The sequence below is a fragment of the Acanthisitta chloris genome, unplaced genomic scaffold (assembly GCF_000695815.1).
Source record: "Acanthisitta chloris isolate BGI_N310 unplaced genomic scaffold, ASM69581v1 scaffold6903, whole genome shotgun sequence".
Taxonomy (NCBI): domain Eukaryota; kingdom Metazoa; phylum Chordata; class Aves; order Passeriformes; family Acanthisittidae; genus Acanthisitta; species Acanthisitta chloris.
The window spans coordinates 1-14,912 of record NW_008665327.1 but is presented as its reverse complement, the minus strand read 5'-3'; the positions used below and the strand labels follow the sequence as shown (position 1 = coordinate 14,912).

General features: G+C 41.3%; 1 protein-coding gene across 1 annotated transcript in view; it reads right to left on the bottom strand.

The window, feature by feature from the left end:
• Positions 1-14,715, bottom strand: part of IQCB1 (IQ motif containing B1) — a 19,678-nt gene extending 4,963 nt beyond the window's left edge. The window contains exons 1-8 of the mRNA XM_009071696.1: positions 14,583-14,715; positions 13,611-13,773; positions 11,822-11,951; positions 9,070-9,163; positions 7,956-8,055; positions 7,404-7,576; positions 4,660-4,769; positions 3,490-3,599 (exon numbers count right to left, since the gene is read on the bottom strand). Of these exons, the coding sequence (XP_009069944.1) occupies positions 3,490-3,599; positions 4,660-4,769; positions 7,404-7,576; positions 7,956-8,055; positions 9,070-9,163; positions 11,822-11,951; positions 13,611-13,773; positions 14,583-14,715 (1,013 nt within the window). The remainder of the gene's footprint in view (positions 1-3,489; positions 3,600-4,659; positions 4,770-7,403; positions 7,577-7,955; positions 8,056-9,069; positions 9,164-11,821; positions 11,952-13,610; positions 13,774-14,582) is intronic.
• Positions 14,716-14,912: the final 197 nt, after the last annotated feature.

Here is a 14,912-nt window from a genome sequence, read left to right as displayed (position 1 = left end):
TGGGACAGAAGCTGTTGTGTAAAAGAGATGCTTTGGATTTAAAGATCTAACCCTAACTGATAAAAGCCTCCACCAGAATCTGATAAACCATAATCCTTTCACCAGTGTAATACAGACCTGAAGAGTGCCCACACACCTACCTACAGAGACAGATCATGAATATGTCATTACATCAGAATGGTCTCAGTGAAACTAGAGGTTTTCAGCCCACACATTTCTGCAAATCAGAGCTGTAAATCTTTGCATTTTCACTCCAGGCACATATTATATATTTCTAAGGTGAATGAAATCACAGAATCAAACAGGCCTTTTGATGACATTTTCTTGATAAAACTATTAGTATTTTTCCTATAAATTTTTATTAGCTTCACTGATAAAAATTCACTGATAGGCTGAAAACTACAAGAATGCTCTGCGAACTTCTCAGATGTGCATCTGTGAAAATACCAGTAGTGTCTGTCAGGTATTTAAATGTTTCTTTGATACTGATTCTTTCCTGTGTAGTCTGCAAAACACATGCTCTTCTTCATTCTCTGTTCCTCCTAATGATAAGATGTATTTTGCTTGCACAAGACCACACTGACAGGGAAATGCCTCTGAACAGAGGTAAAACACACACAGAGTAAGATCTATGCTTCCTTCTGCAGTTCATGGCACTCTGATCATCCCTTTATATAAATACAATGGTTCCATTTTTGATGCATGATTAATACAAATTATTTCCATTCTAACAGTCCTACAATTCGCTATGTAAGTGAACTAACTTCAAGGAGAGGTTACAGGCTTTAATATTCTCTGAGAATTTCTGAATTCGCTGTAAAACCACAGAGTTTCAGACGTTTATAACTTGCAGAGTTTAAGATCTTCCACTGCAGCTGCAGGTGAGCCAAGTTTGGAGTTTCAACCTCAGCAGTATATAACCACGCTTGTCCTAAAATAAATCTGTGACTATAACCAGACCCTGACTGTTAAAAACTCTTCTTGAAAGCTCTTCTGAAGTCATGTTTACAGTATTCCAAACACTGTTTTTCAGCATAATGCTAACAGCAGTTTTGACCTAGACAGACAAAACCAACACTGGAGCTCTACAGTTGCTGTATTTGCTCAGTACACTGGGACTGACTGAGCCATGAACACACAACTGTAAGGGTATTAATAAGTTTCCATTCCTCTCAATATTAAACAAACACTTTCAAAAGTCCATTTAAATGACTCAAGAACTACTTAAGAGGCACACACTGCTGCTTACAGTATTGAAAGCACGACACAAGGGAGTGAAGCTGCTTGTTGGCTGCTGCGGGCCTCACTGCCCTTTCCCTTCTGCTTTGCCATGTTAAGCTTAGCTCATCACACAAATTTTCTGGGCTGTAAGTTTGGTTTGCAGGCTTGCAAGGTGCCTGATGAGGGCAGGAATATTGGCTTGAAGTGCATGGGGGAGTAAAGAGGAGTGACAAGGATGTCTGATTGTAGCGCAAAAGCTGCAGTGACTAGTGGCCCTCAATAGACACACTTCTTGCCCCTGCAAATCTTTCAGAATTTAAAGATTACACCTTTGACAGTTCCATATCTTCTTAATGCCAGTCTAGGCAACAAATCATAACTGTTTGCCTTCTATCACCTTGGTCACAATGCAGTGTGACTAGTTGATTGCTAAGATCTAGTTTTGACACGGTTAATACTCAACATGTGCAAAAAAAAAAAAGTTTGAAAAAAACCCCTGGAGTCTGAACTTATTTAGATGCCTTAATCCATGTTAAATTCACACTAAATTTCTGCAAAAGTTAGCCTAACACGTGCCAACATCACTGCTGAAATCTTACTCCAAGTGAGACAAGCATTATTTACATAACTTCATTCTTCTGCACTGCTCCAAGTCAGAGGATACTGTTTCTAGGCCACTGAAGTGACTCCACTTCTGAGAGTCAAAGATTTCAAAAATTAATGAAGAACAAGTCTTGCAAGCACTACACTGAGCGAGCACTGTGGGCCTTGGTTTCTGCAGCACTCTGGTCTCTGGAAACTCCAGGAGAGCTCCACATTTAATTTATAGTGCCATTTTGTGTCAAGTTCAGTTAACTGTTCTACCACCAGAACATCATCTAGTGCTATTTAGTGCAATCCCATGCAACAGTGTTCCACATTTTCAGTTTTCCATATGCCACAAATTTTTACACAGAAAACATAAAAGCATCACAGAAGTAAGTTTTTTTCCTGGAGAAGTCTGGCAGCTGGGAAAGGGACAGTTGGAGCTTTTGGCACCAGAAGTAGCAGTTTGGTACTGCTGGAAAAGCACATTGTTTGGATGTTTCTGCTAAAAGAATCTGCAGTGAAACAGCTCATATTGGCATTACATTACCTTTATGTTTCAGAAATAGCAGCTGACTGGAAAAAGGCATCTTCAAGATGAAGGAACATTTGGTCAGCCCAAACTTAGGTTCTGGGACATAAGAACAAGTTCTCAGGGAAACTATCTCCAGGAAGGACAGGAAGGTGAATGGGAATAGCCAGCATAGATTTATCACAGGCAAATCATGTTTGACCAGCTTGATTGCATTCTGTGATGAGATGACTGGCTCTGTGGATGAAGGGAGAGCAGTGGATGTCATTTCTCTTGACTTTATCAAGGCTGTGATCACAGTCTCCCATGCAGGGCAGGGCTGACACTTAGAGAAACTTACACACACAGAGAAAATGGGTCAACAGAAACCACATGAAGTTCAAACGGGAAGTTCTCCACCTGGTACAAAATAACCTCATGAACCAGTACAGTTGGGCACTGACTACCCAGACAGCAGCTCCCGGAGTTCCTGGTGGGGTGACAGGCTGAACACGAGCCAGTAGTGTGCCCTTGCAGTAACAAAGGCTATGATGTAGTGGCTTGCACTAGCAAAAGCAGAGGCAGCAGGTCAAACAAGATTATTTGCCTTTACTCAGCATTCTTGAGGGCACACCTGGAATACTGGTCACACTCTACAGGGACCCCCAGTAGAAGACAGACACTGACAAATGGGAGAGATAGAGACTGTCTAAACAGAGACAATTAGGGCTATGGAATAGAAGATACACAAGGACAGGTGAGGTTTGTTTAGCCTAAAGGAAGGCAAACCTGTCTTCTGCTACTTAAAGGAAGTGTTTTAGAGCAGACAGAACCAGACTCTTGGAGATGCTCAGAAGAAGGACAAGAGGCAATGGCAAAGAGTGCAACAAGAAAATTCCCACTGGCTGCAATGAAAGAGTTCTCACAAGGCAAATCATCCAGCACCAAGAAAGAGATCAAGTGAGATGATGGGATCTCCATCCTTGGAGACCTCAGAACTCGATATGGCCCTCAACAGTCAGATCCTATTTTGAGGCTGGGCCTTCTTCAAACAGGACATTGGATTAGGTGACCTATATTTCTCCTGTCACACTGTGATCTGAGAAAATCCAACCCAAACCTTCTTACTAGATTCTCCCCTTTGCTGTTTTTCACAAAGCCATACTGTTTACCTGAAGCTTCTCTGCAAAGTGATCACTGCTCGGGGTAGCTTTTTCAGCCTCTTCCTTGTCTGAAATCCCTTCCATGCAGCCTGGATTATACAAGCTGCTTGATGCTGCTTCTGAAATTAATAAAGCAGTTGGTAGTATATTTTCTATACATATAAAACCACTTTATTACTAGTTGCATATTTGCACAATCTCAACATTTGGCCAAAAGACATCAGTTTTCAAATGCATCGAATCCAGTATTTGTACAGCTTGGGGAATTTAAGGTCTCACAAGACAGTTATTATCAGGAACCCCAAGGCAGCTAATCTGATCACCTGTATTGATGCTCTCTATGGTAAACAAATGAACCTACAGCACAAATATATATTAGCTGCATTAAGCAATGCTAGAGATTTGTCTTTGAAAAACACCTGAAGCATTTGATATGCCAGAAGTTGATTCAATCAAAATACCCACACTAGAGAGGATAGAAAGACGAGTTTGGAGCATTAGCAGCAGGAAAAAAATGTTACATTTGCAGCATGATCAGAAGTCACTGAAATCCAAACATGAAAAAAAATTCCATTCTTAAATGGATTTAAAAACGCCACAAAGCAACCCAAACACAAAACATCCTGTGCTGTTGAAGATGAAGGCAGGTCTCTACAAACCTAACTTTGATTGCCTTTAAAGTACTGTCTCTGAGAAACATCCATGTAAAAAATTTTTAAGAAGCTCATAAAACACATGTCATCTATTGGGAACACAGCCCAGGTGGTGTTCTTACTGCACATTTTCTCTGTATGACTTAATTCTATGTGAATGCTGCCTAGAATTCAGAGATCTAAATTTGTAACACTGATGTGAGACAGCAGATAGTTATTTTTGGTTTAGAGTTAGCAAAAATATTAATCTTTTCCCCCCTAAATTTGTAAAGAAATCTATGGTGAATCTGCAACAGAAAGTCAGTCCCTCAAGTCAGAATCCCGTATCTTAATCACTGAGGAATTCCTTGATGTTTTCAAAAAAAGGAAAAAAATAACTAGGAAATTTAAAAATCCATTAACATAGTGAAATAATAGCACAGGCTTTGAAAAGTGTCGTCAAAGCGATGGAGTAAATCTATTCTAAACATATACAAATCACATGTAACTAGGATTCACATAGAAAAGTCTCATTAAACTTCATCACCTGCACTTCTTGTCCACTGGATTGTTCCAAATACAGCAGGTCCAGGAGCTGATTCAGCTCCCTATCAAATCCTTTGCCAGTCCACTGTTTACTTAAAAGCTCTTTTAATCCTAAGAGAAAAAGAAGGAAGTGATACCACTAAGGTGAAATTTTCTTTTCAGGATTACAAAGTAACAAACTTCAGGTCAACAAATCAAATCTGTTTCTGTGTGCAAAGGAACACTAGAGCTGAACACCATCAGCCATCTCTGAGCATCAGTATCAGATGATACTGAAATATATCAATATTCAATGCAGAATGTTATCAAAGAGTATCTGGTGCTCCAACCATCACAGAGAAGTCTTATACAGTTTTTTTTGTATGTCAGAGTCAGTATTGTGTCTACATAACTAACAGCTAAATTATCAATATACTTTCAGTGTCTTATCAGTAAGTTAGTGCAAGCTACTAACAGAATTCAAAGCACCACATGAGAGGTGTTATTAGCACTGCTTTAGTATTTTTCATAGTAAAATTTATTTATTTATAACTGGAATTGTTTCATGTCTTACTTACATAGCACAGTCTAACTGGGAGTACATGTGCATCCAATCCATGAGACAAAACAGCTTTCCAGGTTCACAGTTAAGTAAAAAGCACACACACACAAACACATACACACACACACACACACTCTCCCTGTGCTGTGCAACACAGGACCCAGGTAGACAGTAACACATGCTAAAAGGTTAGTATCAGACAGATCCCAGAGCCTGAGAGTTCTGCAGGGAGTTGGAGGGAAGAGGAAGGAGGGCAGGAAGCAGGCACATGTCTGGATAGTATCCTGAAGAACTGCAGCTACAAGTAACTTTTTCATCTTCAAATCATTGTCCATAAGCATATTCCTACACAGGGCAACTCCAACACTTCTATATGCCTACAGGAGATTGATATGGAGCACCAAGTCCTTCATGCAAACGGAAATGGCACCTCTGTGGCACTGCATGCACCAGTTAAAATACCTGAGGAGAGAGACAGTTGAGACTCTAAACAGTCAGTGGGTGCCCTGAGGCTGCCTGAGCCCTGTCGAAGCAGTACTCAGGCTACACAAGGCAGTTCTCTCACAGAAGTCCTGTGGGTCTGACACAACCATTTACCAGTGGCTGTACAGACTACACAGCCACTTGCCCCTGTCAGCTACTGACTGGGAGTACCTCGGATGTGCCTCTCGTGTCAACCCATGCAGACAAAAACACTGAGCACTCGTGGAAACCTGATGCAAAGACAGTGCTAGTCTTGGAGATGTGAGGTTCAGGTGATGTCCTCTCTTGTGTCAGGCTGCCTTTACTGCCAAAGCTTACACTGAAGCACCTCACACTAGCAATGGCTCTGAGCTACTGTGAAGCCAAGTGACTCCAATGAGATGCCCAGATGATGGAAACGCTGTAATGCTTTCTTTGCTGCTGCTATTTCTCAAACTATCTAAAAGATTCCAAAGCCTGAGTGAAAACTAACATTCTAACTTCATAAAAAAAAAAAGTAGAGAAAATAAGCAATTTTTCTTTTCTTGGTGGAAACAGGAAACATGCACAAAGAAAAGACTTTCCAAATGACTGTGGCATACTGTGATTCTAAAGCAAAACAAAGCATAACCCTTTGATGGAGACCTGCACCTCTTCAGCCAAGAAGCAACCTACAGCTGGGATGACCAGATCATCACAGCAGCTTCACAAGATTTCACAATGTCATACCAGCCTTAGTCACACTACATTTTATATCAAAAGAAATCCCTCCTCTCTCAATTCTGTAGGCAAAAGGGTGGCAAAGCTGCCTGCCTGGTCCAGAAATTTATCTGGCTGGTACTACCTAAAATGTAGTCAGCACAAGTGTAAAAAATGGGAATTGGACATTTTTGTCTACCATTCCCACTTCTTACTAACCTTGTCCCAGAGGACTGAGGCTGCTCACAAGCAGTTTCGACCAACAATAACATCCAGAACATAAAAGACCTGGCAAACTTCAAAGCCTCTTTCTTAGTCTCCATGGGCATGATAGAGGACAAAGGGGTTTCCTGGAGCTCCCTGCTAGGCTAGAGACAGAAACATTAAATGGGACACCTCATTAAAGAATGAATGACAGAGCAAGTTATACACATATTCAGTCTCCTCACCTAAAGGCATCAAGACAAAACTATAAACTCATTTAATAAATTCTTGGAAAGAGTTCATTCCAGTTCCTTGGATATCAAAGCCAGACAGTTCCTGGGTGACAGAACAGCACCTATCAGGTAAGCAGACCTGTAACAGCCTGGGTCAGAAGTTCACTTTCAGTAAAGCTTTCATACTTCTGGGCTAGTGAGCCTCAGCACAGGCAGAGGTGTGACACAGGGCTCTGACTGGGCCAGTACAGGCACCCTGCTGCTGGGATCCCTGAACAGCCAACCTGCACAGGGAAACAGATGGGGAACATCACACAGGAAGAAGTAAAGCCCATCAGGGTGGAAGTGACAAACAACAGCTTTAAAAGACAAGCTGTCACATGCAGAGTCCTCAACACACAGAAGAAAGTAAATCCAGGAAACAGAAAGAGGAGTGGTACCTTAAATTGCAATGAAAACAAAGAGAATGGAGAAGGAAAAAAAATCCCAAAGCAACACAGCACTGCAGTTTCTACCTGAACTGGATAGTTATTGAACCAAGACCGGAAACCTCCATCTTGGTACTTTCCCCATGGAATGTAAGAGGAGGCTGAGCAATTTACAAACCTTTGTAGTGAGCTGTGAGTAACTCCGCAAGCTGTGTGCTAAATCTGGCCACCACCACCAGCAGCTTTGTGGCAGCACTTCCTACAGCAGGATTGGTGGTAGATGAAAGCTTATAAACAAGTTCATCCAAAACAGAGTGAAGGGTCTTCTTATCAACTTGAAGCAAGACAGAACTTTAAAAAGAAAGAAAAAAAGAAGGGGAGGGGCACAGAACAGAAGTGTTAATTATAAACCATGAGCTTTCCAACAGTGACTTATTTTCAGATATGTCAGGCCATACAGCAAGCCAACATGCCCAGCTAGCTGGACCAGCAGTCTGATCTGGGTAGCACTACTCCTTCAATCTACCAATTCCCATTCCCTCAACTGAACAAGATTAGGAAAAAACAGCTTTTTCATTTTTTCTATTTCTACAGCAAAAACTAGGGAAAAAAAAACCAACACTAAACCACAACGACTCTTACATATGAAAAACTTCTGCTTTACTAAGCAGTAATGAATTGAGTTTTAAATTCGTAATTCAGAAAGATCAATGATATAAAAACAACTAACCTATTGATCCTCAAAATGTTGTGCAAAACTGACATCATTATAATTGCTGTTTCAACATCATCTGTTATTAACAACCGCAGGAAGAGATCATTTTGCAGTACTGCAAGAGAACCAAGCAAACAAGAAATCAGGCAATCAGAACCAGACTTGAAAATATCATGAAACAAATTAACTTCATTGTGGAACACAAGCCACAGCAAGTAAAATCAGATACTGGTTCTGGAACAAACTCCCTCACTTATAAGTTTTACACTGAAACTTACTGAGATAAATAAATTACTTCAAATTCCAAAAAACATGCAGAACCCTTTTTTCTGCCTTTGGATATCCCTCAGGCACTGATGTTGCAATGGAATAAAAGCTTCAAGACCTTTTATGTTACACTACCAACAGTTTCTCGTTACAACAGTGGAATTATCACCGGGGCAATAATATTCAGAAATAAGGACCTCAGCCTTGGCACTTTGTTACAGCAGGTTATTTAATGCAAGTCCTGATGTCACTAAAGCACCTTCTCTTTTAGCCCACTGTATCACTGTCTACATAGTCAGTAAGTTTTCTGACCATGCGTGTTCTTAGTTACACATTTTATGATCCTTATATTTTTGTTCTATACTAGAAACAAGACCAAATTCTGCTTTTTTTAAATCAGTGTGACTAGCATTGATTTAATTATTTTGGTCAGAAATGCACAGTGAAGTTTGTTTGATATTTGTAAAATTTCCTGACATGGCAACAATTTCAGAAATCAGATTCCAACTCTATCCACTCTTCAAGGCCAGCAGTGTACTCTGGTCAAATTTCTGCATATTTTAATGACATATAGGAAAAGATCGAGGAAAAAAAAATCTGCCTTTTTGGAGGTATAGAATCACAAAGGGAAATTACAGGAAGACACTTTAAACCTTTGTTTCTGAAAGACTAGAAGGGGAATTCTTGAGTATTTCCTTTTAGTGGATATTTTCTATTTTAGATACTGCTGTTGAGCTGACTACTGTTAGACATTGATTTAACATCTACTCCGGTTTACAAGGCTATGTGGGGATTAGCTTAAGGTACCTGTAGTTGCCATAAATAAACGTTCAAGTGTTTTATGAGCTGACATTTCCCTTACCACACGCTGCTAGTTGAAGGTGCCCCCCGAACAGCCAGCAGATGGCATCAGTTACTGTTTGGAACCAGCGTAAAAAATCTTGTTTTTCTTTATCCTAAACAAAAGAGAAGTAGGCAAAAACATGTGTATGTCTCTTCACTAAGGACCTCAGCTTGATGCGGTGGGAAGGTTTGTATGCCTCAGGAACTCGGAGGCCAAAACTCCACCAAATTCCCAAATAAGGTCAGTGAAACTGTAGGAAACAGTCAAAAAAACCCCTAACTTGTGACTCCTTTGAGGTCAGAGATCAAGATATAAAGAAGATAAAAATAAAGTAAAAAATAAAAGCATCCATTTGTGAAAAAAACATAACAAGGACAGAGAAGTCTTGTTTAGTCCTTAAAAAATAATTGATAGCATAGGAAGGATAAGAAGACAAATAATAGCTCAGTACAAATGCATCATAGATTTAATGCACACAGTGGGAAATATGTTACTTACAATTAAAGAGCAGAGGGGGGAAAAAAAGGTACAAAGTGGCCAAGGATATAGTTAAAATGGAAAAGGTTCCTAAAAACTGGTATGGTGAAGCTTCATAAGCACCTCCTAGTTGGAGGTCTGGGAGCAAACACCAAACCAGTATTAAGCTGAAATTTGATCTGTTTGCCAAACAGAGTATGTTAGGTGCCTGCGATAACACTGGACTGGAAAAAAACATAGAATCAATCACAGACTGGTCTGGGTTGGAAGGGACCTTAAAGATCATCTAGTTCCAATCCCCTTGCCATGGGCTGGGACACCTTCTGCTAGTCCAGATTGCTCAAACCCCCATCCAGCCTGGTCTTCAACACTTCTAGGGATGAGACAGCCACAACTTGTCTGAGCAACCTGTGCCAGTGTTTTACCACCTTGACAGTACAGAATTTCTTCCCCCCAGTACCTAATGTAAACCTCTTTCAGTTTAAAGCCATCACTCCTTGTCCTGCCACTGCATGTCCTTGTCAAAAGTTCATCTCCAGCTTTTTTGTAGCCCCCTTTAGGTACTGGAAGGTCATATAAGGTCTCCTTGGAGACTTCTCCAGGTCTCTCAGCCTGTCTTCACAGGAGAGCTCCTCCAGCCCTCTCCTATGACCAGTAAGAATTCAGGTTTTAACATGTGAATGCACATACACAGTCTAGAGTCTATTCCAGGTGTGAGCTACAGGCCACTGGAGATCAAGAATCTTGGTGTCAGGGACAGCAAAGGGGTTTTTGATAGTACTTCATGGCTGACAAGTGTTGTTATAAAGCACTTGGCCTGATATCTCCCACATTAATAGAGTCTCCACACATGAAACTCTGGAAAGCCTATTCCTAGATCTGTGCTACAAGTCCCAGCCATCAGTCACGGTTTAACTTTGTATTTGGTCCTTACTGACAAGGAGAGATACAAAATCAGTAATAAGACAAGCTGTAATATTATCTGTTCTGTGTTTTGGCAATATGTCAGCCTCTGAAAGCTATTTCAGTACTTCCCTTGACTTCAAAGACTCGCACAAAAAGCAAATGAGGGCAGAATAAACTACAAATCCCCACTGGTAGAGTGGTATTTCCAAAATTCCACTGAGCAAGCACCAAGTCTGGGTGCCCAGTCACCTCTGAGACCACAAAGTTTAAAAGCCAAAGTACTAATTACAATGAAGACTGCATTTGCATTCAAAAGAAATCTTTGCCCACAAGCCTGACTCAAGCAGCATGTAGGCTGAGACATAATAAGAAAGTGTGGGGGAAATTACACATTGTGGATAAGACTCAAGTCTCCTGGGATGTCATTCAGGAAGTTTCCTCCTTCAGCACTAAATGTACTTCTCAAGTACTGGACTAACAGAAAACACATTACTGCACTGGTTCTTTCTGAGAACTGATTGTTTGTGGTGTCTGTCACAATACTTGGTAGGAAAACTTTGACTAAGTGCAAGCAACCAGTGAGCCAAGAAATGAGATAATATGGGGAAATGGGATTTTAAAAGAAACTGTCAGAATCCATGAGCTTGGTTATTTAAATTACTCGTGGGTTTCACTTGTTGGGGTTTTTTCTTCCTATTCTAGAGCTCAAAATGCCTCACAGGCATGAGGGAACGTAGCTGGGCAAAACCTTTCTTCTCTGTAAAGAGGGAGGGAAATGTGAGAAAGTGTTTGACTCTCTGAATTCACAAAGTCTGCCTTTGGCATTCCCAATGTGCAGGTTCCAAAGCAGTGAGCATTCTTGGAATTTTTTTTTTACAATTTCACAGCAGAAATTTTATGGCACAGCAAACTTCCAACAAATCTGATTTAAAATCTTAAGACTCCCTAAACCATTTTTTGTAAAGCTGAATAAAAGCAGTGGGAACTGAGTGGTTACAAAGGCTGAACTAATGATATGCAAAGTTAAGACACTACTGTGACTGGGATGGTGCCTTTTGTAAGGCTTTTTTCCCCCTCTTATACTGCTCTAATTCTTCAATCCTACTTACAATTGCATTCCTTCCCTCTACCTTTACAACTGGTGAAAAGCAGTGGCCAAACTCTCTCAACAGGCCTACGGTAACAAACCAGCTTTGCACATATCACAGACCCAGTGCTGCACAATGACAGACTTCAAAGCTCCAAGGCACAAGAAAAACGACTGTAATTTCTGGAAAATAAAATTTTCATACTACAGTGTCCTTAGACTAATATCCTACTTATTCAATACGTGACCTGGGAAAGTTTACAGAGGTTCTCTGCTCTTTCAGCTATGAAATTTAAGTACCTTGATGGCTCGGATAAATCGCGCTTGCAAGCGTTTTCCCAAAACCAGCAGGTTGTCTACAGCTGAAGGAAGAAATTTCTTGTAAAATTCCTCAGGATCTTCTTTCACCTCTAGCCCCACACAACAATGACTGAAACAGAGAGAGGGGAAAAAAAAAAAAAAAGAAGAAAATCAACCTGAATAGTCAAGGGCCTGTTTGAACAGCTTTGAATGAATGTCACGTCATCGGAGAAGAGATGCTTCATTGGCATGGGACAATTCAACCCTGAACAACAGCTAACTGCTGTGACTGGCTCCAAGGTGGCTGCTCCAAAGGGAGAGGATTCGCTGGCAGGCTGGAGACCATATTACTACTTATTACAGCATTTAAAACATATCCAAGGCACCTTCTCCTATAGCTTCACAGGATCTGTTCAGGCTTGTTCCATATGCCAGGGAAGGGCTCTGATGGGCATAAAGAAGAAAAGAAAAGGCAAAACTGGAAAGGAAGACAAAGAGCTGCTAAAGGAAGGCTGGTGGTGATGAAGGGGCTGCACATCAGGCAACGGATATATGTATAAAAATATTATTCACCACAAAACCTTTGACTTTTCTGTAACTGAGGAAGAGATGTGGCTAGAAATCAGTTCCTCAGATCTCAGCTCTTCTTTTACTCACCACAAACACGTCCATTGTTTCTGGAAGACTTTTTACAAGAAACTGCATGTTTTACAGCTGAGAAGTCTGTCAGTCCTGCACTTAGCACTGATACAAGTGCAACAAAAGTCTTCCCAACTTTGTAAGAATTTTGCTTTCTGACACCTCCTCCAGGCTTTGTTAGCTTTTGGGGAACACACACACATGTAAAGCTTTGTTTACCAAAGCCCTTGGAAAGCAAATTCTAGGCGTGAAGCTGAGATTCATCTGGTTACAAAAGGACATTTTTACAGCTAAAATAAATTTCAGTATTCTCTGCAAACTGAAATAACTTATAGGGGATGATCTAAGTATCACACTGCTCTGGTGATAAATCTTGCATCTCTTGCTGGAATTCCATTAAAAATTCATCCTGCAGATATGGCATAAATAAGAGATGGTTGTCTAATTACTTTGTGCCTTAGAATTTTGCTTCCTAGTTAGGGCAAAACCAAGCACAACTTGAGGAAAATTTAAAGTGCATTATTTCTCCTGATGTTTAAAACTGAGATTGGATCACTGGGGATTTGAGTTTAAAGTTTTCTTATTTACTCCCTATGAATTGAATCTGATAACACCATTCTGACAGTATCATACATCAGGTTATCTAGTCTGTACAAACTGTGTGCCAGCTAAGATATTTAAAAATGTAAATAGACATTTAAAATAGGCATATTAAATAAACACTTAAATGAGTCAAGCCAAGCTGTGAGTCAATCAGGCTGAAGATCTTTGCAAGATCAACTCTAAGCAAACAAACTTTATAAAATAACTATAGTTCAAAATTAGCAATTACTGGGTAAGAACAGTTACACTGATGAGTCTTGTCCACCAAAAAAAAAGGTAAAGCCAACACAAAACGCCCTTCCCACCACACAGTTTACCCAGTTCAATGGAACACAATGCAAATGAATTAAACAGGACCAATTAGGCCATGCCTGACCCCTCTGCTCTTGACTGCTCCCTGCACTTTAACCCTGGCCTTTCCTGCACAACGAGCCTTGTTCTGGATGGGAGCCAATGTATTACAGCTTGAAAAGAAAGAGAGCGAGATGAAAGGACAGAAAGAAAACTAGCAGCAAACTTCTTAGCTTGCTTTTTTTTTTTGTTTCACCTTAGTATCTGTGCTAGCTGGGCAGCAGTAGCCCAACCTCCACGCAGCCGAGAGTGGTCTTGCCTGAGGACCAGCAAGCAGTACTGAGCGAGCCCATAATCATATATGTCTCGCTTAATTCTTTTTGATTCCTCACATCCCAGGGAAGGACTACTTAAAACTCCTGTGGGAAGAAAGCAGGAGAGAGACAAAGAGGAGCGTAAGATTCTGATCTGCAAGACTTTTTTTTCATTTTCTTTAAGACACAAGAAGAATATGTGTACACAGAGCCAGGATTAAGGTAACTCTAAAAGTGCTAACAGCAGCATAAAACATTTTGTCAGCAATTTTTGCTCCTACAGCTACAGAGATTTGTAAGATTATATGACAATTGGGAAGGATACCTAAACTTAGCTTTCCATTTTCCCTGTTGCATTTAGCAGCAAGACATACATTACCTGGGATATAGCCCATTTGTATGAATTTCCTAGGCCAGATAAAAACCACAACCACTGGGAAACATATAGCTTCCTTATAATTACATCCCAATTTAGAACAGGACCTAACTTGTTTCGACTGTTCCTGAGAGCAGTGGCTGTGTGGCAGGACAGACAGGGAGTCACACAGGAGCTTATGGTTGTGTTTCTGGGTTAAGATTTAAACAGTGGATCCTGACGACCACTCTGGGTCGAAATGATTTGACCAAGTGTAAGATATCCCTGCCCCTATCAGCAGGGCAAGGCCCCACATCAGCAGGGTGACAGCTGAAAGGCAGAAAAGACTTCCTGCCCATTTGCTCTCCAGCTCCTCCTCCTCACTGCTGCCAAGCCAAATGCCACTCCGCACCACTCTCAGGAAAAGCTGCATTATCCACCTTACAGAGACTCCAGCCCTACCAGGAACACTCGGAAAAACCTTCTGTGTTTCAGGAGGCAGAAGGACTGCGCACAGTTCGCTAGCTCATCCTTTTATTTCAGAAACGGCATGAATTACCCTTTAACTTCAGCAGCAGCAGGGGGATGTCCAGTTCCCTGCTCTCAGCCACCTGAGCAGCCAGGGACAGTGGGGGACAGCAGCTTCGCTGGGCCCCCCGGCCATAGCGAACAGCCAGAAACCACAACACCATCGCTTCACGCGTCTTCCTTTCTAACCGCGTCAGTGCAGGCGCGAGGTCCGAAAGCCACTACATCCATCCAACGTCCAGCTCTGCCCCTGGGGAAGGAAACGAGCATGGAGACAGCCCCATCCGCGCTCCCCCTCGGCACCGCAGGGCTCCAGCCGGGCAGCCCGAGCGAGGCCTCCCTCAGGGTCACCGCCAGCCCC